The sequence below is a fragment of the Bos taurus genome, chromosome 25, assembly GCF_002263795.3.
Source record: "Bos taurus isolate L1 Dominette 01449 registration number 42190680 breed Hereford chromosome 25, ARS-UCD2.0, whole genome shotgun sequence".
Classification (NCBI taxonomy): Eukaryota; Metazoa; Chordata; class Mammalia; order Artiodactyla; family Bovidae; genus Bos; species Bos taurus.
Genome location: NC_037352.1, coordinates 21293156 through 21316275, shown reverse-complemented (window position 1 = coordinate 21316275; position 23120 = coordinate 21293156). Strand labels below are relative to the sequence as shown.

At 40.8% G+C, this 23120-nt stretch overlaps 1 protein-coding gene across 1 annotated transcript in view; it reads right to left on the bottom strand.

The window, feature by feature from the left end:
* DCTN5 (dynactin subunit 5) overlaps positions 1–22974 on the bottom strand; it is a 28974-nt gene extending 6000 nt beyond the window's left edge. Inside the window, 5 exon segments of the mRNA NM_001024484.3 lie at positions 4420–4531; positions 7464–7582; positions 21994–22054; positions 22056–22063; positions 22850–22974. Of these exon segments, the coding sequence (NP_001019655.2) occupies positions 4420–4531; positions 7464–7582; positions 21994–22054; positions 22056–22063; positions 22850–22897 (348 nt within the window). The 5' untranslated portion in view covers positions 22898–22974.
* Between the last annotated feature and the right edge of the window lie 146 nt (positions 22975–23120).

The window sequence follows — 23120 nt, the reverse complement described above, 5'->3', positions numbered from 1 at the left end:
TTAACAGTTCATTTATTCTGCCATGGGTAAATGGTAGTTATTAGGTAGTCATTCAATTCTGCCATCACCCACAGCATTTTGGGGGCAAGAAATAAGGTTTGGGAGAGTCACGTGTTTCATGACTTAAGGAAAAGGAGACGCTTCTGTATATGGTTAAAGCTATATCTCAGATGCCTTCCACTTGGCATCTCCCTTAGCAAGAAAAACCACAGATATGCAGATGATACCACTCTAATGGCAGAAAGTGAAGAGGAACTAAAGAGCCTCCTGATGAGGGTGAAGGAGGAGAGTGAAAAACCCGGCCTAAAACCCAATATTAAAAAACTAAGATCATGGCATCTGGTCCCGAAACTTCGTGGTAAACAGAAGGAGAAAAGGTGGAAGCAGTGACAGATTTCCTCTTCTTGGGCTCTAAAATCATGCGGTTGGTGACTGCAGCCATGAAATTAGAAAAAGACTGCTTCTTGGCAGCAAAGCTATAACAAACCTAGACAGTGTGTTTAAAAAGCAAAGATATCATTTTGCTGACAAAGGTCCATTTAGTCAAGGCTACGGTCTTTACAGCAGTCATGTACAGATGTGAGAGCTGGACAATAAAGAAGGCAGAGTGCCGAAGAATTGATGCTTTTGAACTATGGTGCTAGAGAAGACTCTTGAGAGTCCCCTGGAAAGCAAGGAGATCAAACCAATCAATCTTAAAGGAAATCATTCCTGAATATTCATTGGAAGGACTGATGCTGAAGCTGAAGCTCCAATATTTCAACCACCTGATGTGAACAGCTGACTCATTGGAAAAGACCCTGATGCTGGGTAAGATTGAAGGCAGAAAGAGAAGAGGGTAACAGACAATGAGACTGTTGGATGGCGTCACTGATTCAGTGGACATGAACTTGGGCAAACTCAGATGGTGAGGGACAGGGAAGCCTGGTGTACTGCAGTCCACGGTTTTGGGAAGAGTCAGACACAACTTAGCAACTGAACAACAATGTGTCTCAGACGACTTGCTGAGTAAATGCAAGTCTTGGTCTTTACCAGTTGCATTTGCATCATCCAAGCCTATAGTTCACTCGTGTTCTGGTCAGAATATCAGATAAAACATACTGGGCTGAGGATGTGGAACACATAATAAATACCAAGATAATGCTAACCCATCTAGATCTCAGACTTTACCAAAGAATAGGAAACACTTTGATTTCATTGTGTTCAAAATTTCCCCCAATACTAAGTACCTAAATCATATGTATGTCCAAGAGCTCCTGGGTAGATTGCCAAATGAATTTTTTAAAAAGCTTATACTTCGAAGGTCTGAATTTCTTCAGTTGTCTCCAGCTGGGTGGATAATAGCCAAGCTGGTCAACATCTTTAGGTCAGAAGCAAGTTATGACTGCATATCTTCATTTCTCCTTGGAAAACTCTCTTCCATGAATCACCTGTTATTGGCAATATCGAAAATGGAGCAGATGGCCAGCTCCCCTGGTGACTCCCAAATTAACACAAAGATTCCCTAAGATGCTGAGGCTCCTAAAAACCCAGACCAAGCACGTGGGGCACTGAGCAAAAGGAAATGAGGTGCTGCATGTGGCAGGATACCCTCACAGACAGGGATCCACAGACAAAGGGCCCTGGAAAAGAAGAGCAGTGGAAAGGAGCCTTCCCACTGTGTACCTCGGTTACCAAACAGCCGGAGGGCACCTGCTTGTCTAGTTAGCCATTCTGCCCACTCAGAGAAATGTGCTCATTTGGGTTTCAGAGAATTCTGGGTAAACTGGTCGATTCCACAGCAGCAAAATAAAAAATGCAGGTACTTCTTAGGCATGAATGACTTGGCAATAGCTGAGGAGGTAAACAGCTGTAACTGCTTCTTTATTCTTTCCTGGAGAACTTTTCAAGAAGGAGTTAAGAACTACATGTTGCTGGTATTACACCTACCCTTATCTCCTATTTTTTTTTTTTTTTTTTGCTGTTTTCTTTTTCTTCCTTCTTTTTTTTGGTTGCACTGCATGGCATGTGGGATCTTAGTTTTCTGACCAGGGATCAAACTCGTGCCCCCTGCATTGAGAGTGTGGAGTCTTAATCACTGGACTACCAGGGAAGTCCCATATCTCTTTAATCCAGTTATTTAGCAAATTTCTTCCATCCTGTGAAACAGCATGTAAAACCAAGCCTGCCAGGATGCTATTAAGATTAAAGATAAATGTAAACTTTAAGGCATGGTAACAGTTGACCCGTAATGCCTGTTAGGCTTTTCCTGAAGACTTTTGGGCAATTCTGATTAACACTCATACCTTCCCATATCCAAGCAGAAGTTACAGTACTACATGAGATGCTGCAGGAAGGATCTGTGTGTCATGGGGACAGCTGGACTCTAAAGAGTTCCTACTAGCTTTGAGATTCTCAAAGCATCTTTCTCCTGAGAATTTGTAAAGGCTCAGCAAATAAGTACAGCCAGTGCCAAACAATGACAATACCAGGAGTTGATGCACTGAAAAGTGATATAAAAAGCAGACGCTGAACAATAGGACTAAAATTTCCTAAGCATTGGGAATAGCATTTGGATATTAACTATTCAGACATCTGGCTCTGGACTCAAAGGACTAGGCTACTATGCTGATATCTTCACATTACTGAGGAAAATATCAGAAAAATTCAGCTTTGGCTTGGAAAGCCTCCTCTAATCAAGCAGTTAGTGAGGAAAGAGGATGGATTTCACTATCTTCTCCCTCTCCTCAACATCAGGCTGAACCAAAGACATTCTGTCTCTAATACATATTAAGGAACTCCTCCAGAGAATATTTGGCAAAACAACTGCTCCCCTTAATTTTGAGTAACAAGTCAGACTGGAATGTTTTTCTCAGCAACATGGTTCTCTGCACTGCCCACCTTTGCTGTAGCCTCATGGCTCCTGGAAAGTGACTGCATGGTTTCTGCAGATTTTCTCATACTTTAGGGTCTGAGTTTTATCCAGAGCAGAGAGCTGACTTTGTGTTAATAGGAGCAGCCATTTAAAAACAGGAAAGGGTGGAGAAGGCAATGGCACCCCACTCCAGTACTCTTGCCTGGAAAATCCCATGGACGGAGGAGCCTGGTAGGCTGCAGTCCATGGGGTCGCTAGGAGTTGGGACACGACTGTGTGACTTCACTTTCACTTTTCACTTTCATGCACTGGAGGAGGAAATGGCAACCCACTCCAGTGTTCTTGCCTGGAGAATCCCAGGGACGGGGGAGCCTGGTGGGCTGCCGTCTATGGGGTCGCACAGAGTCGGACACGACTGAAGCGACTTAGCAGCAACCTAGAAATGTATTAGAAACCCTTCCTGGAAAAGGCATGGAATTAGTGTATATCATGCTTGCTAAGTGCTTCCTAGGCTTTGTTTGGTAAGCCTTAAAAGTCACAAATCTCACATCATTATATCAAAAAATGAATATCTTTCTCTGTACTTTTGATGTGTATTTAATCATGGATCATACCGTGGATTATAAAAGGTTTTATTTCAACTATGTGTGAAATTAATACATGGTTATTAATAAAAGTAAATGGCTTTTAGTGAAAAAAATAAAAACAGGAGAGGGGTCTTGGTTTTCCCAGAATCTGAGGGACAAATATAAAATGTAGGAAATATTTTCCCTGAAAATTTAGGGAGTTTGCCTCTGATCATTCTCAATCAGGATGGACTCAGAAATCCTAACTGAAATCAACCTCTTCATCTAAGAAATATCAAGAAATTCAGCCTTGGAAAGCTTTGGCTGGGTTAATGTTTGGCATTAACAAACTAATGCCATGGCGCCTGTGGACCTGTGTCCTACAGGTTCTGCTGAGCGAGAGGCCCACTAGCACCTGGCAGGCCCAGCATCTTGAACCACGTGCAGCTCCTTTGACGTCATGCCCTTTGGTGACTGTGACCCCTACACATGCCAATCTCTCCCCTGAAACACTTTCTCTCCTCTTGTTTATGAGCCAATTTTGATTCACCCTTCAAGATCCCCTCACCCCACTAGACTCTAAGATTCTCAAGGTGAGGTGACAGGGAGGCCACATAGTGGCATGGCTACTCACACCACCAGGGTTCAAATTCCAACTCTAGGATTTACTAGCCTTGTCAAATCCCCTAATATCAGAGGTCTTCAGTCTCCTCACCTGAAAATAGGGATAATTACAGTCTATCATCCTTGGATGGTTGTGAAGATTAAATGAAATAGCCAAAGGCAAGAGTTTAACATCATATACAAAAGAGTCCATAAAGGTTAGCCATGATTACTAGTGCCTAGGAAGAATTCCAAATTTAACGACAATTCTGGTAAACTAGTAGACCAGAAAAAACTTCTACCCTGCTTGATGTCAGAAGCAAAGGCCCACTGATGGGAGGGACAGGAGCTCAAAGGGGAGTGAGGCTGCTCAGCCAGCCAAGTCAGCATACTCACAATCACACAATTCTTGCCAACGTGAACATAAGAGCCAATCTGAGCTGCGTTGACCACGCAATCTTCCTCAATAAAGACGTGGTCCCCAATATGTAAAGGAAAAAATGCAACGCTATAGAAGAAAGAGAACAAAGAACAGTCAAGGTGATGTACTTCTGGTCAAGGTTTATAAAACTAAAGATCATAACTGCAACTCCGTCTTGTCTTAATAAGACTGCCCCTAGCAAGGAAAGAATCCTCACGTTTGAGGAATTCTGCAACATTGAAGAAGATGCATGTGACTACTAAACCGAAATCAGAAATGTTAGACTACAGAAATGTGAAGCAAATAGCAAAAGAGCAAGGGCAAGACCTTCAAAGTTAGAAAAGCTAGCATCAAATAAAAACAAATGAACGTTTTGCTCATTCCAGCCTCCTCTGAAAATGCCCACAGATCACATTTTCATTAATCTTCTCTATAATGCTTCAGGGGACTGATGTAATGTTCATGGGATATAATTCCCAACATGCTGAAAATTTATATATTGTCTGGTTTTACTGCCTGACTCTATGCTAGGAACTGGGGAATACAATGGCGAGCAAAAGGGACTTGATCCTGCCCATGAGGAGATTACAATCAGGAGAAGAGAGATTAAATAAATGATTAAATAAGTAATTAGTTACAACTGTGATAAGGGCTACAGAGGAAAAATAACACATCATGAGGGCATGACAAAAAGAGTTTATTCAGACTGGAGGTTTGGTAAAAGCTTAATTGAAAATGACATTTAAGCCAAGACTTAAGGAGTTAGTAGGGTTTCTCTAGACTTGTGACATGATTTGCATTCTCCAGGACTCCTCAAATGTAAGTGACAGTGGTCTGTGATCATACTTCCAAGAAATTTCAGTTCTTGGATGTAAAATATTGGGACTAGAACTAATACAAAGCAGCTGGATACTCACTGGCTCTTTCCAGTCCTGTGTTCTATTTTGTCAGAAATATTTTATCAGAGATGATACCTGTCTTCCACATACCTGTAACTTAGTTAAATCTTCCTTAGTTTATTTGCATTTTTAGTCTAGACCCCTTGGGTAACAGTGGATTCCTTAATTTTATCATAGTCTATAGCAGGCTGTCAACTCTTCAATTTTAAACTGAAAACTCTTTACTCTTCTCTGGTTCTGGTATTGAGACATACAGGGGAGGAAATCGACATTCACCTTCTATGCATGTGTTGTATTTCTGTATTTCTCATGAGGACTACTTTTTTACTTTTTATTTTATATTGGAATATAGCCAATTAACAGTTTTGTGATAGTTTCGGGTGGACAACAAAGGGACTCCGCCATACACATACATGTATCCATTCTTCCCTTAAACTCCCCTCCCGTCCAGGCTGCCACATGTGGACTATTCTTACTTATACATCCCTCCAGTCACTGAAAAGACTGTTCATTTTCAGTCTTCTTCCTGGACCATATCCAGCCCAATAATGCCTTTATCAGGAGGTGGAGTCAACAATTCCAGCAGAGCATCAGTTACTGTATGAAATCATGAAAAGGTTTTCTGGCTCCCCCTCAAGCACCTTCTGAACTAATGAGCAAAAGTTTTCATTCGAATTTCGTATGATATACAATGACTCCCTGCTCCAATTCTTGTATGTAATGAAATCCTCGAGTCCAGCATCACTACAAGAAATGCAGACGACTCCTGCATGATATATATCCGAGTATTATTGTCTGAATCAACTGCCCTCTTCTGTTCCTCCCTAGCCATGCCCATGCCCCAGGGTCAGCAGTACCCTAGGACATCGTGGCTATCCTGTTGCAGCGTTATATGCTATAGTAGCTGTTGAGTCAGTAATTTCTACCACAAGGTGGTGGTGATTGCTGTTGCTTGAACTGAGGTGTAGCTCATTTTATATAAGTTTCAGGCATACAACATAGTAGTTCACAATTTTAGAGGTTTATAAAATATTATCTATATTCCCTGTGCTGTATAATATATCCTTGTTGCTTATTTATTTTATATGCAGTAGTCTGTACTTAATCCCCATCCCCTATCTCACTCCTCACCCTCCCGCTGGTAACCACTAGATTGTTCTATACACCTGTGAATCTCTCTTTTTTGTTACATTCACTTGTTTGTTTTATTTCTAACACTAGGTTTTGAGACCCCATTTTATCCATATTTTATATGCCCAGATTATAACCTAGTGACTGGCGTAAGGAAAACACTCAATAAATGATTGTTGAATTATTGGATGGGAAGCAGATGGTGCCATGGGTAGGAGCCAGGAGAGCAAGCAGAAAGGGAGGCAAAGAGAATACTCCATATCAAGCATAGAGGGCAGTCTTCCTGCCCTGCCCACAATTTTTCTTTGACAATCCTTATTCCCACTGAGAGATCAGTCAGCCTGACTTGACCATACCCTCTGGGTCAAAGCTGTTTGTAGACTAGGGGTGGGCACCTAACTGCAAACTAAGCCAATCAGATTCACTCTAACCAAAGATTTTGTTAATAGGACAATTTAAAATCTCTGATTGGTATTTAGGCTGGAAACCTCAAAGAAGACGTGATATAATTAAAGGGCTGAGGCAGCAAAGTTGGCTCCAGGAGAAAAGTGGGAAGATACAGCAGGAAGAAAAAAGAGGGAAGAAGAAGTACAGAGAGAAGGACAGATAAGAAACTGTCTCAGTGGTAGAGTAGCAGACAGACAGAATAGTGGTCTTTATTTTGGCAAGCTGTCCAGCTCCAGGTTCCAGTCCCTTGTGAAACCTGGCCCCCTTTTTCTACCCTGAAACTCCATCAAATACACCTGTGTCTGTTTAATCAGAAGCAACCCCCCCCACCCCGCCCCTGTTTTTGCCAGCTTAAGTGGATTGTTTCTGGCAACTAACCACCAACTAGACTAAGACAACTGCCACCAATTGTGCTCATTATGGTGTGTTCTCAGTGTTCCAAAAAGTATAGACCCGCTCCTTCTCCCATGACTCCACACATGCATTTCACCACCAGAAGCAGCATCTTGCTCAAGACTGAAACAAATGATTAAATTACATACCCTTTGCTGAATTTCTTGAATGGTGGCCTTATGACACTCCGACTTTTTACAACACAATGACGTCCAACTCTTACATTTGCCAGATCGCCTCGGATAATACAGTCATTCATCACAATGGTCTATAAAACAAAGCAGCACATTTTTAAAATGTATTTTAATTGGAGGATAGTTACTTTACCACAATGTGTCGCTTTCTACTGTACAACAACGTGAATCAGCTCTAAGCATACATACATTCCTTCCCTCTTGAGCCTCCCTGCCACGCTCAAAATCGTACCTCTCTAGGTCATCACGGAGCACCAAGCTGAGCTCCCTGTGTTATAGAGCAGTTTCCCGCTAGCTAGCTATTTTACAGATCGTAGTGTATGTATGTCAATGCTACTCTTCCAATTTATCTCACCCTCTCCTTCCCCCATGTCTACAAGTCTGTTCTCTACATCTGTGTCTCTATGCCTACCCTGCAAATAGACTCATCAGTACCATTTTTCTAAAGTCTATATATATGCATTAATATATGCTATTTGTTTTTTTCTTTCTGACTTACTTCACTCTGTATGACAGAATCTAGGTACATCCATCTCACTACAATTGACTCAATTCTGCTCCTTTTTATAGCTGAGTAATATTCCATTATATAAATATATACCACAACTTCTTTATCCATTCATCTGTTGATGGACATCCAGGTTGCTTCCATGTCCTGGCTATTGTGAACAGTGCTACAATGAAAACTGGGATACATGTGTCTTTTTGAATTATGGTTTTCTCAAGGTATATGCCCAAGTGGATTGCTGGGTCATATGACAGTTTTATTCCTAGCTTTTAAAGGAACTTCCATGTTATTCTCCATAGTGGCTGTATCATTTTATTTTCCCACCAACAGTGCAAGAGGGATTACTTTTTCCCACATCCTTTCCAACATTTATTATTTGTAGATTTTTGGATGATGGCCATTCTGACTGGTGTGAGGTGATACTTCAGTGTTGTTTTGATTTGCAGTTCTCTAATAATGAATGGTTTGCTTGGAGACAAACAGAGATCATTCTGTCGTTTTTGAGACTGCCTCCAAGTACTGCATTTCAGACTCTTTTGTTGACTATGAGGGGATAATCCATTTCTTCTGAGGGGTTCTTGCCCACAGTAGTAGATACAATGGTCATCTGAATTAAATTCACCAATTCCTATTCATTTTAGTTCAGTGATTCCCAAAATGTCAGTGTTCACTCGCCATCTCCCGCTTGACCAATTTATCTTGATTCATGGACCTAACATTCCAAGTTCCTATGCAATATTGTTCTTTACAGCACTGGACTTCACTTTCAGTACCAGGCCCATCCACATCTTAGCACTGTTTCCACTTTGACCCAGCCCCTTCATTCTTTATAGAGCTGTTCCTCTGCTCTTCCCTAGTAGCACACTGGACATCTGCCAACCTGGGGAGCTCATCTTCTGGTGTCATATCTTTTTGCCTTTTCATTGTGTTTACATCCAGCATTACAGTAATCCAAGTCTATGCCCCAATCACTATGCCAAAGAAGCTGAAGTTGAACAGTTCTATAAAGATCTACAACATTTTCTAGAACTAACACCAAAATGATGTCCTATTCATTATAGAGGACTGGAATGCAAAAGTAGGAAACCAAGAGATACCTGGATTAACAGGCTTTGGCTTTGTAATACAAAATGAAGCAGGGCAATGGTTAACAGAGTTTTGCCAAGAGAAGGCACTGCTCATAGCAAACACCCTCTTTCAACAACACAAGCGACGACTCTACACATGGACATCACCAGATGATGGTCAGTACCGAAGTCAGACTGATTATATTCTTTGCAGCTGAAGTTGCAAGCCGGAGAAGCTCTGTACAGTCAGCAAAAACAAGACCTGGAGCTTTCTGTGGCTTGGATCATCAGCTCCTTACTACAAAATTCAGGCTCAAGTTGAAGAAAATAGGGAAAACCACTAGGCCATTCAGGTATGACCTTTATCAAATTCCTTATGATTATGCAGTGGAGGTGATGAATAGATTCAAAGGATTAGATCTCGTAAATAGAGTACCTGAAGAACTATGGATGGAGGTTTGTAACACTGTACATGAGGTGGTGACCAAAACCATCCCCAAGAAAAAGAAATGCAAGAAGGCAAAGTGGTTGTCTGAGGAGGTCTTACAAATAGCTGAGAAAAGATGGACCATAAAGAAGGCTGAGCACCAAAGAACTGATGTTTTTCAACTGTGATGTTACAGAAGACTCTTGAGATTCAACTGGACAGCAAGAAGATCAAATCAGTCAATCCTAAAGGAAATAAATTCTGAGTATTTGTTGGAAGGACTGATACTGAAGCCCCAGTACTTTGGCCACTTGAAGCGAACAGCAGACTCATTAGAAAAGACCTTGATGCTGGGAAGGATTGACAGCAAGAGGAGGAGGAGGCAACAGAGGATGAGATAGTTGGATGGCATCACTAACTCAATGGACATACGTTTGAGCAAACTGAGGGATAGAGTGACGGCCAAAGAAGCCTGGCATGCTGCAGTTCATGGGGTTGCAAAGAACTAGATACAACTTAGTGACTGAATAACAATAATGAGTGATGTTGAGCATCTTTCCTTCTGTTTGTTGGCCATCTTTGTGTCTTCTTTGCAGGAATGTCTGTTTAGGTCTTCCGCCCCATTTTTTGATTGGGTTGTTTTTCTGATAGTGAGCTGCACGAGCTGGTTGTATATTTTGGAAATAAATCTTTTGTCAGTTGCTTTGGTTGCAATTATTTTTTCCCATTCTGAGGGTTGTCTTTTTATCTTGTTTACAGTTTCCTTTGCTGTGCAGAAGCTGTTAAGTTTAATTAGGTCTCATCTGCTTATTTTTGTTTTTATTTCCATTGCTCTAGGAGTGGGGGGTCAAAGAGGAAACAAAGCATATTTTACATAGCCTAAAACATAACAAAAGAGTAGGAAACAAGACACTGAGAGTTATGCTATACTCCACTGAATCACATGTTCTGTCAAAAGGGAAAACTTTTTAAGGTGAAGAGAATTGCCTTCATAATGTTGACTAAAGTTTTTCCAAGATGTTCCCAGTACCTCACAAGCTTTGCCCTTATAATTCCATGAATAGGATTCAATGGATGGACAAACATTTGTTGAGAATACCTGCAGCAGACCTGGCCTATGCACCTTCTCAGATGCACTCATTCCACCTGCCCTCCTGCCTTGGCTGCTTGCTCAGGGAAACTCACATCTGCCCCCACCTTTGTCTAATCTCCTAACACTACTCACTGCCTCCAGCTTCATGTTCTCAGGGTGAATCCACTGACGTTCTTTTTCCTTTCCCAATTTCTGGACTCAGATTAAATGCTTCACTTCAGGATGTGACACATGGCTTCCCTAGACATTGCCAGGAGGGACTGAATAACATAATTAATTAATTATGGGGGGATTATTAATTTCTCCCAGAAATTGGGGGGAATTAATGCCCCATATTTGGTAAAGAGTAGGCATTCTTGAAGTGTCTGTTGAATAAATAAGGTTAAAAAGTGCATGAGAGGCTTCCCTGGTGGTCCAGTGGTTAAGAATCCACCTTGAAGTACAAAGGACACCAGTTCATTCTCTGGTCCAGAAAGATCCCACATGCTGCAGAGCAACTAAGCCCATGTGACACAACTACTGAGCCAGCAGCATTCTAGAGTCCACAAGCCACAACTACTGAGCCCACATGCCTAGAGCCTGTGCTCCGCAACTGGAGAAGCCACTGAAATGAGAAGCCCACGTACCACAACCAGAAAGTAGTCCCCACTCGTTACAACTAGAGAAAGCCCACATCAGCAGTGAAGACTCACCATAACCAAAAAATAAAATAAATAAGAAAAAAATCTAAAAAGCGTGCATGTGGCTGGGGTTGCAGCTGAGAAAGTAAGCAAGGACCAGATCATGAGGAATTACATATGCTGATTATAGAAGTTTACACTTCTTTTCCATAGAGGATATAAGGAATCAATGAAAGATTTTAAGCAAAGGATTAACACAACTGAATCTTCATTTTAGAAATATTACTCAGGAAGCAGAGCCAACTCATTGGAAAAGACCCTGATGCTGGGAAAGACTGAAGGCAAAGGGAGAAGAGGGCAGGCGAGGATGAGATGGTTGGATAGCAGCACCGATTCAATGGACATAAACTTGGATGAACTCTGGGAGATGCTTAGGGATAGAGAGGCCTGGAGTGCTGCAGTCCATGGGGTCGCAAAGAGTCAGACATGACTTAGCAACTGAACAACAACAACAAAATTACACTTGCAATTTGCTTCAAAATATTCTACTCTGAAACTGGTTTGAATTTGGCACATGAGTACAGAGACGAAAGAAGAACGCCAGAATACCGCTAACTGTAGAAGCCGGTGAATAAACACATACGGCCTCATTCTGCGTTTTCTCTACTGTCCCAAAGTTCCAAATAACACTGCTCATCTATACAAAGTAATGAGGGAGTTCCTTGGTGGTAGTAGTTAGGATTCCAGGTTTTCTTTGCCGCAGCCTATCCTACAAGCCATACGGCGCAGCAAAAAAAAAAAAAAGTTTAAAAATAACCAACTATTGGGTTGGCCAATAAGTTCATTTGGGTTTTCCCACAGGATGTAACAGAAGAACCCAAATGAACTTGTTGGCCAACCCAATACTAATCCTTGAATATATCCAATGACATGGATAAATCTCAAAAACATTATGCCGAGTGAAAGAAGCCTGACTCCCAAAATAGTACATGATTCCAATTATAGGAAACTCTAGAAAATGAAAAACTAATCTATATTAGTTTTACAAAGGTTACCCAGGTGGCTTGACTGCAGAGAGGCAGAAGAATTAGAGTGATGGGAATATTTTATATCATGACTGTGGTACTAGTTGCTGAGATGTCCACATCAGCCAAAACTCATCCAACTGCATATTTAAAATGGCTACATTTTATTGTACATAATACACCTAAATAAAAATTATTTTTAATATTCCATTATAAAATATTTAAAAAGAAAAAAAGAGATTCTATATGACTTGGTCATTGTTCAGATGTTGGGCAAGAAAAAGAGAATCTAGGATGAGGTGAGCAATTCTGGGGATTTGATGATAAATTCAATTTTGAAATGTGGAGTTTGAGGGTCCTATGGGATGACCAACAGGCAGCTGTGAATAAAGGTCTGGGGCCCAAGATAGAGGGTCAGGGTAGAGAGGTAGATGGAAATACCTCAAATATATGTGAATTTAGATAAATCACTGGCCAGAACACCAGGCTCTGAGAAGATACTAAAAATGAAATGCACTCACACCTGAAAGAGCTAACCAATCTGACCTGCATATGTTCAGCCTATAAAACCCCTATCTGTAAAAAGAAACTTTCACATCTGCTGCTGATTGTAAAGTATTACACTTCCTCTTGGTTTTTGTTTCTTTTTGGCTGAGCCTCACAGCTTGTGGGATATTAGTTCCCTGATCAGATACTGCACCCTGGCCCCAGTAGTGAAAATGCTGAGTCCTAACCACTGGTCCCTTCTTCACGGATCACTGCCTTGTCATGGTGAAGGGGCTTGTGTAACCCAATGAAGCTATGAGCCATGCCATGTAGGGCCCCCCAAGACAGAAGGGTCATAGTGGAGAGTTCTGACAAAATGTGATCCATTGGAGGGAATGGCAAACCACTCCAGTATACTTCCTGTTTATATCTCATGAACTGTCTAAAAAGACAAAAAGATGTAACACTGAAAGATGAGTCCCCCACATTGGAAGGTGTCCAATTTGCTACTGGGAAAGAGTGGAAGACAACTACCAGAAATAATGAAGCCGCTGGGCCAAAGCAGAAACAATGCTCAGTTGTGGATGTGTCTGGTGATGAAAGCAAAATCCAATGTTGCATAGGAACCTGGAACATTAGGCCCATGAATCAAGGTAAACTGGACACGGTCAGGCAGGAGATGATAAGAATAAACATCGACATCTTAGGAATCACTGAACTAAAATGGACTGGAAAGGGTGAATTTAATTCAGATGACTATTATATCTACTACTGTGGACAAGAATCCCTTAGAAAAAATGGAGTAGTCTTCATAATCAACAAGAGTCCAAAATGCAGTACTTGGATACAACCTCAAAAATGACAGAATGATCTCGGTTCATTTCCAAGGCAAGTCATTCAACACCACAGTAATTCAAATCTATGCCCCTACCACCAATGCCGAAGAACCTTAAGGTAATCAGTTCTAAATCCCATGGACGGAGGAGCCTGGTAGGCTGCAGTCTATGAGGTCGCTAAGAGTCGGACACGACTAAGCAACTTCACTTTCACTTTTCACTTTCATGCATTGGAGAAGGAAATGGCAACCCACTCCAGTGTTCTTGCCTGGAGAATCCCAGGGACAGCGGAGCCTGATGGGCTGCCGTCTATGGGGTCACACACAGTCGGACACGACTGAAGTGACTTAGCATAGCATGAAGACCTCCTAGAACTAACATCAAAAAAAAGATGTTCTATTCATCAATGGGGATTGGGATGCAAAAGTAGGAAGTCAAGAGATACCCAGAGTGACAGACAAGTTTGGCTTTGGAATACAGAATGAAGCAGGGCAAAGGCTAACTGAATTCTGCTAAGAGAATGCACTGGTTACAGGAAGCACCCTTATCCAACAATACAAGAGATGACTTTACACATGGATATCACCAAATGGTCAATGTCAAAATCAAACTGATTACGTTTTTTTGTAGCCAAAGATGGAGAAGCTATATAAAGTCAGCAAAAACAAGACCTAGAGCTGACTGTGGCTCAGATCATCAGCTTCTCACAGCAAAATTCAGGCTTAAACTAAAGACAGTGGGGAAAACCACTAGGCCAGCCAGGTATGACTTACATCAAATCCCCTATGAATATGCAGTGGAGGTGACAAACAGATTCAAGGGATTAGATCTAGGAAACAGTGTGCCTGAAGGACTATGGACAAAGGTCCATAATATTGCACAGGATGCAGCAAACAAAACCATCCCAAAGAAAAAAAGCAAGAAGGCAAAGAGGTTATCTGAGGAAGCTTTACAAATAACTGAAGAAAGAAGTGAAAGTACATCCAATTAAACACAGAGTTCCAAAGAATAACAAGGAGAGACAAGAAGGCCTTCTTCAATGAACAGTGCATAAAATAAGAGGAAAACAACTGAAGGGGAAAGACTAGTGATCTCCTCAGGAAAATCAGAAATATCAAGGGACTATTTTGTCCAAAGACAGGCACAATAAAGGACAGAAATGGTAGAAACATAGTAAATGCTGAAGAGATCAAGAACAGATGGAAAGAATACATGGAAGAACAGTACAAAAAAGATCTTAATGAACCTGATAACTACAATGATGTGCTCAGTCACCCAGAGCCAGATATTCTAGAATGTGAAGTCAAGCGGGCACAATGGCACCCCACTCCAGTACTGTTGCCTGGAAAATCCCATGGATGGAGGAGCCTGGTAGGCTGCAGTCCATGGGGTCGCACAGAGTCGGACATGACTGAAGCGACGCAGCAGCAGCAGCAGCAGCAGCAGCAGCTGTTAATAAAACTGTGGATGCGATGGAATTCCAGTAGAGCTATTCAAAACCCTAAAGGATGATGATATCAAAGTGTTGCACTCAGTTCAGTTCAGTCGCTCAGTCGTGTCCGACTCTTTGCGACCCCATGAACCGCAGCACACCAGGCCTCCCTGTCCATCACCAACTCCCGGAGTCCACCCAAACCCATGTCCATCAAGTCGGTGATGCCATCCAACCATCTCATCCTCTGTCGTCCCCTTCTCCTCCTGCCCTCAATCCTTCCCAGAATCAGGGTCTTTTCAAATGAGTCAGCTCTTTGCATCAGGTGGCCAAAGTATTGGAGTTTCAGCTTCAGCATCAGTCCTTTCAATGAACACCCAGGACTGATCTCTTTTAGGATGGACTGGTTGGATCTTCTTGCAGTCCAAGGGACTCTCAAGAGTCTTCTCCAACACCACAGTTCAAAAGCATCAATTCTTCGGCACTCAGCTTTCTTTATAGTCCAACTCTTACATCCATACATGACCACTGGAAAAACCATTGCCTTGACTAGACGGACCTTTGTTGACAAAGTAATGTCTCTGCTTTTCAATATGCCATCTAGGTTGGTCATAACTTTCCTTCCAAGTGTTGCACTCAATATGTCAGCAAATCTGGAAGACCCAGCAATGGCCACAGGACTGGAAAAGGTCAATCCTCATCCCAATTCCCAAAAAGGGTAGTTCTAAAGAATGTTCTAACCATCGGACAATTGCACTCATCTCCCACGATAGTAAGGTCATACTTAAAACTGTGCCTGCTAGGCTTCAGCATCATGTGAACCAAGAACTTCCAGATGTTCAAACTGGGTTTAGAAAAGGCAGAGGAGCCAGAGATCAAATTGCCAACATTCACTGAATCATTGAGAAAGCAAGGGAATTCCAGAAAAACATCTACCTCTGTTTCATTAACTATGCTAAAGCCTTTAACTGTGCAAATCATAACAAACTGTGGAAAGCATGGGAATACCAGACCATCTTATTAGTCTCATGAAAAACCTATATGCAGATCAAGAAGCAACAGTTAGAACCCAATAAGGAACAAGTGGTTGGTTCAGGATTGAGAAATAAGTACGACAGGGCTGTCTGCTACCACCCTGTTTCTTTAACCTATATGCTGAACACATCATGAGAAATACTGGGTTGGATGAATAACAAGCTAGAAATAAGACTGCTGAGAGAAATATCAACAACCTCAGACATGTGGATGATACCACTCTAATGGCAGAAAGTGAGGAGGCTAAAGAGCCTCTTGATGAGCATGAAGGAGGAAAGTGAAAGAGCTGGCTTAAAGCTAAATATTAAAAAAAACTAAGACCATGGCATCTGGCCCCATTCAGATCAGATCAGATCAGATCAGTCGCTCAGTCGTGTCCGACTCTTTGCGACCCCATTACTGCCTGACAAATAGAAGGTGAAAAGGTGAAAGTAGTGACAGATTTCCTCTTCTTGGGCTCCCAAATCACTGAGGATGGTGACTGAAATCAGAAGACGACTGCTTGTCAGCAGGAAAGCTATGACAAACCTAGACAGTGTGTTGAAAAGCAGAGACATTACTCTGCCGACAAAGGTCCGTATAGTTAAGGCTATGGTCTTTTGCAGTGGTCACGTATGGATGTGACAGCCGGACAGTAAAGAAGGCAGAGCACCAAAGAACTGATGTCTTTGAACTGTGGTGCTGGAGAAGACTCCTGAGAGTCCCTTGGATAGCAAAGAGACCAAACTGGTCAATCTTAAGGCAAATCAACCCTAAATACTCATGGGAAGGACTGATGCCGAAGCTAAAGCAGTATTTTGGCCACCTGATGCGAACAGCTGACTCACTGGAGTCTCTGATGCTGGGAAAGATTGAGGGCAGGAGAAGAGGGTGTCAGAGGATGAGATGGCTGGATGGCATCACTGATGCAATGGTCATGAACTTGGGCAAACTTCAGGAGATGGTGAGAGACGGGGATCTGGCGTGCTACAGTCCATGGGGTCGCAAAGAGTCAAACACGATGGGGCAACTGAACAACCACCACCACCACCACTCCTCTGCTAGAGAATTCCTCTCTTGGTTTTAAAAGCTATCTTCTTTAAAAAAAAAAAAAAAAAGCTATCTTCTTCAACCTTAGAGAGATGTCTATTTCTAGTACATAATTCTTTCATCTAAGATTTTTAATTTACTTCAATCATTGTTTTCTGCTTGTGTTTCCATCTACAATCAGAGAAAATTACTTCTTTTCCTTTTAGAAGAAAGCAGAGTATCAAGAGTTCTGAGTATCTGGTAATGGCCGTTACTGTTTCATTGTGTTTTAAATAAAGACAACAATCTTAATTTGGAAATAAAGAAAATCCATATAAGTCCCTCAGTCAGCCTAAATTACATTCGCACTGAAGAAGCAAACACAAAAAACATAAGAAGGAAATGATATCACAGATGGTCAAAGAGATTGAGCAAGAGGAATTCAAATTCTGGTTCCTATCTCAGAAGAACGGAGCTAAAGAGAAGTCAGATGAAAAATAGGGGCAAAAGGGTGTTAAAATGAAAGGAAGTGCCTTAAAAGACCTTAAAGGGAGAAAAACAGTGCTAAAGCAGAGTTCACTGAACTCAACAAGGACAAGGCAGAGGTGGCAAGCTGGAGATCTAAGGTTGCATCTAGAAACCATTTTGTTTAGCCCTTTAGTCATTTTTATCATTTAAACTAGAGGCTATTTAAATAGTAGGGTATTTTACATTTTTTTTTTTAAAATCCAGACTTCCAGTGTGGGACAGTTAGAAGCTCTGGAAGTATATGTCTGCATTCCCATGTAGCAACAACAATCCACTTGAGCTTAGCTAGGTCCTGCATTCTCCAATTCACCAGGACCCACCGCTCTCTCTGGTTTATACTAGTCCTCTTTACTCATATAAACCCTGTTTCTCCCTGCAGGCACTGGGACACCTGATATAAGGGCTTAGGAAAACAGAAATGTCTAGGTTCTGAAAGGGACAGGGGCTGTGGAAAAACAAAACAAAACAAAAGATTGTTCATAATAACAAAACGCTGGAAACAAAATAACTATCCACCCATCAGATCAGATCAGATCAGATCAGTCGCTCAGTCCTGTCTGACTCTTTGCGATCCCATGAATCGCAGCACGCCAGGCCTCCCTGTCCATCACCAACTCCCGGAGTTCACTCAGACTCACGTCCATCGAGTCAGTGATGCCACCCAGCCATCTCATCCTCTGTCGTCCCCTTCTCCTCCTGCCCCCAATCCCTCCCAGCATCAGACTCTTTTCCAATGAGTCAACTCTTCGCATGAGGTGGCCAAAGTACTGGAGTTTCAGCTTTAGCATCATTCCTTCCAAAGAAACCCCAGGGCTGATCTCCTTCAGAATGGACTGGTTGGATCTCCTTGCAGTCCAAGGGACTCTTAAGAGTCTTCTCCAACACCACAGTTCAAAAGCATCAATTCTTCGGCGCTCAGCCTTCTTCACAGTCCAACTCTCACATCCATACATGACCACTGGAAAAACCATAGCCTTGACTAGATGAACCTTTGTTGGCAAAGTAATGTCTCTGCTTTTGAATATGCTATCTAGGTTGGTCATAACTTTCCTTCCTCAGCGATCAATGCAAAGAAATAGAGGAAAACAACAGAATGGGAAAGACTAGGGATCTCTTCAAGAAAATCAGAGATACCAAAGGAACATTTCATGCAAAGATGAGCTCGATAAAGGACAGAAATGGTATGGACCTAACAGAAGCAGAAGATATTAAGAAGAATACACAGAAGAACTGTACAAAACTGTACAAAAAATATCTTCACGACCCAGATAATCACGATGGTGTGATCACTGACCTAGAGCCAGACATCCTGGAATGTGAAGTCAAGTGGGCCTTAGAAAGCATCCACCCATAGAAGAGGGGATAAATGGAATTGTACACAACAGTGAAAATGCATAAATCACAATGAATCTTAGAAACAGGAGTTGAGAACAATGTTACTTAGTAAGTGTAATGTCATCATTACAATAACTGAGTGTAATAATAGTAAGTCACAGAAAACCAAGTACAGCTGAACAAAATGTATTACTTAGAAATACATATGTATATGGTGGGGCTTCCCAGGTGGTGCTAGTAGTAAAGAACCCAGAAGCCAATGCAGGAGACATAAGAGATGCAGGTTTGATCCCTGGGTCAGGAAGATCCCATGGAGGGATCACTCCAGTATCTTGCCTGGAGAATCCCATGGACAGAGGAGCCAGGTGTGCTACAGTCCATAGTGTCACAAAGAGTTGGACACGACTAAAGTGACTTAGCACGCATACATGCATGTATATGGCAAAAAAAAAGTTTTCGAAAAATAAAGAATTTGTAAGACAAAAAATTCAGAATGGCGCTATCCTCTTGGAAGGAGGAAAGAAATAAGAGAGAAACTTCAGGTTGTACTGTATTATTATGCATTGATTATGTTCCAGTTATTCAGCTGGGTGGTGGGTTCATGGTGTTGATGCAATTTTTATGCTTCATAATATATATATCATACATCAGTCTCCTGTGTGCACCAAATATTGCCAAATAAAACACCTTTCACAAAAGAAATAGAAGATCCCAGATAACCAAAACAATCTTGAAAGGAAGACTCATCTTTCCTGATTATAAAATTTTCTACAAGGCTACAATAATGATTAAGTACAGATGATTTCCTGTAAGGATGACCAGACCATTCAATGGGGAAAGAACAATCTCTTCAACAAATGGTGCTGGGACAAGTAAATTTCCACACAGTAAGAATTAATTAAATAGGATCCAATTTCACATTATATGCAAAAATTAATTAAGTTTAATTTAAACAAAAAATTAGCTTAAAATGAATCAAGACCATTTCAATAAAAGTGTTAAAATCACAAACTCTTAGAAGAAATCACAGGAGTAAATCTTCATGATCTTGGGTTTGGTAAGGATTTTTAGATATATGACATCAAAAACTTAAGCAACAAAAGAAAAAAATAGATAAACTGGACTTCATCAAAATTAAAAACTCCTGTGCATCAAAGAACATTATCAAGAAAGTAAACACAATCTATAGAATGGTAGAAAATATTTGCAATCATAAATCTGACAAAGATTTAATATGGACAACATATAAAGAAATACAACTCAACAACAAAAAGGCAACACAGTTTTAAAATGGTCAAAGGACTGAATAGACTTTTGCCCTCAGATGTGCAAATGGCCAATCAGATGAAAGATGCACATCATCATTAGACAATAGGGAAATGCAAATCACACTACTGTATACAAAAGATAACTAATAAGAACCTACTATACAGCACAGGGAATCTATTCAGTACTCTGTAATGACCTATACAGGAACGGAGTCTAGAAGAAAATGGATATATGTATACGTATGGCTGAGTCACTTTGATGTACAGCATAAATTAATACATTGTAAATCAACGATACACCGATAAAAAATGAACTTTAAAAAAACACAATGAAATACCTTTCATACTCACATCCAAGAAAAAGAGAAAATAACATGTTTGTGAGGATATGGAGAAACCGGTACTCTCTTGCATTGCCATGGGATTGTAAAATGGTGCAACTTGACAGTTCTTCAGAAAGCTAAAAAATGGAACTCCCATATGACCCAGCCACCTCACCTCTAGGTATATACAAAAATAATTGAAAATAGCAACTCAAATAGATCTTTGCATGCCAATGTTCATGGCAGCATTACTCACAAAAGCAGAATGGTAGAAACAATCCAAACGTTCATCAACAGATGAATAGATAAGATGTACATAGACACAGTAGAGTATTATTCAGTCATCAAAAGAATAAAATTCTTATACATGGATGTGTCTTTAAAATATAGTACTAAGTGCGATAAGCCAGTCCAAAGAATGACAAGTATTGTATAATTCCACTTAAATGACATATCTAGAATAGGCACATTCATAGAGACAGAAAGTGGATTGAGGTTACCAGGGCCTGGGAGAAGGGAATCGGAGCTGTTCCTTACAGAGTTTTTGTTTGGGTGATGAAAAAAGTCTAGAAATAGATATAGTGGTGATGACTGCACAACACTGTGGAGTTTTAAGTATATGATTACATTAATTACAAATTAATTTTGTATTAATTTGTCATTAATTACATTAATGTCATACAAATGTCAATGAATCATACACTTAAAACTCCACATACTTGCTAATGAGTCAGATGGAGTTAATTCAATTTTCTAATTTGGTGCAGAAACAGTGCATCTATAATTATTAATTATATTTAACTACCAAACTATATTTCCATTAAATCTCATGGTATAGAGACAGTAATAGAGACAGTAATTGTGTCTGTACTGAAAATATCTGTGATCTTTTGACTATAGTGAAATTATTTTACCCCTAGAAGTTAGAGATTTAATATTTCAAGGAAAATTGAGTGTTCCTAATGGCAGGAAGAAACTATGGACTTCAGTTTTTGTCAAGCTCAAATATACCTTGATATTTTCTCTGGTTCTGAAGTGTTCTAAGCCTTTCACATTCCATTTTTCAAAAGGATTTCATATTTCAGTTATCTTTCCTGATTCTCAAATTAAGAGTTTTGATTAATAATGAACCATTAATTAGTAAACGGATAATTATATCAGTATCACTTTAGTTTTTACAATAAAATTTATGTTTTGTGTCCTGTAATGTAGAACACACTACAATACTATATAATAATTTCAGTTCTGGGTGATGAAAAAAAAGCCATTGTATTTTATTCCTGAAATAACAGGAAAAAGGCTTTCTGCTGCGTCCATTTACTGAATCTTTTTTTGTATCCAATAAATCCAAGTTGGAGAATTCTTTTTAAAACAGAATTTTAGAATGTACATCAATAAATAGGAGACATGGCAACATTTCATCTGCCTTGCTGATTTGATAATGAGTGGAAAGAAAGCAGAAATATGCATCTTGGGGCTGACTCTGTCCCTTACCTTGCCATTAAGAACAATGTTCTGACTTCCACACAACACAGACTGGCGACTAACTTTGTTTCCCAGATGCCTGAAAGAAAACAGAGGTGAGCAAAATCAGTGGATTCTAGGCTACAAATTTCCACCAAGAAAGCTCATATTGCAGAGAACAGGACTTGAGATGGGTGAAGTCTGCAATGGAATGAGTCCAGAATATCAAAAATGCAAGGATGAATCAGGAAACTAGGGATTCAAGGAACAGATCCAGAAGTTGTATGTGGTACATACATAGGCTAGCAGCAGCAGACATGAATTGAGTCTCATTTCTATACTTCAGTTTTACAGACCTAAAACTAGGATAATGACTTTACCAATATCAGAGTTGTGAGAATTCAATGAAAAGATAAGAGTAATGCTGATTGAGCACTAAACCCATTTCGAGCAATTTACATACATCATGTATTGACTATTAAAAAAAAAAACGAATAAAAAAAACACAAAAAAAACAAAAACAAAAAACGAATAACAGTCCTCAGCACATAGTAATAAATCACCACATATTAGTTTAACAAAAAAAAAAATTTTTTTTTTTTACAAGGCCTGAAGCCCAGAGCTGTAATCAGTATCAGAATGAATGAGACTTGTCCTGCTTTCTGGAAGGCATTTTATCTCTACGAGGAAATCAGGAGTAGATTAAAATTAAAAAAAGCCTAAACTGACCATGCAAGGAATAAACAACAAAACCAGACTATACGTGAACTCTCATTAGGTAATCTCGGACTAACGCCGAAAGAACCAGGGGTGGGGCAGAGACAGGACGGAGGCCTCAGAGAACGCAGGCTTGGAGAGGGGAGGGCAGATGTCTGGACACGCGCACCGTTTCGATGTACTCGGACTTGTTGTAGAGCAGCTCGCCCAACTCCATGACCACCAACTTCTAAGCCCAGCTCTGGCTCCTGTCAAAGTCCGTCCGCCGGTCTTTCTGACTGGAACTCAGGCAACTTCCGGCGGCTTCACCACTTCCGCTTTGGGAGGCCGGGGTTATCATCCATAGTTCGGTTCTCCGCTAGGCGGCCTCACTCCACTGCTCTGCCGTCTCCGATTGCGCGTGCGCAGGCCGAGCGGCGGCTGTGATTGGCCAGGTTTAT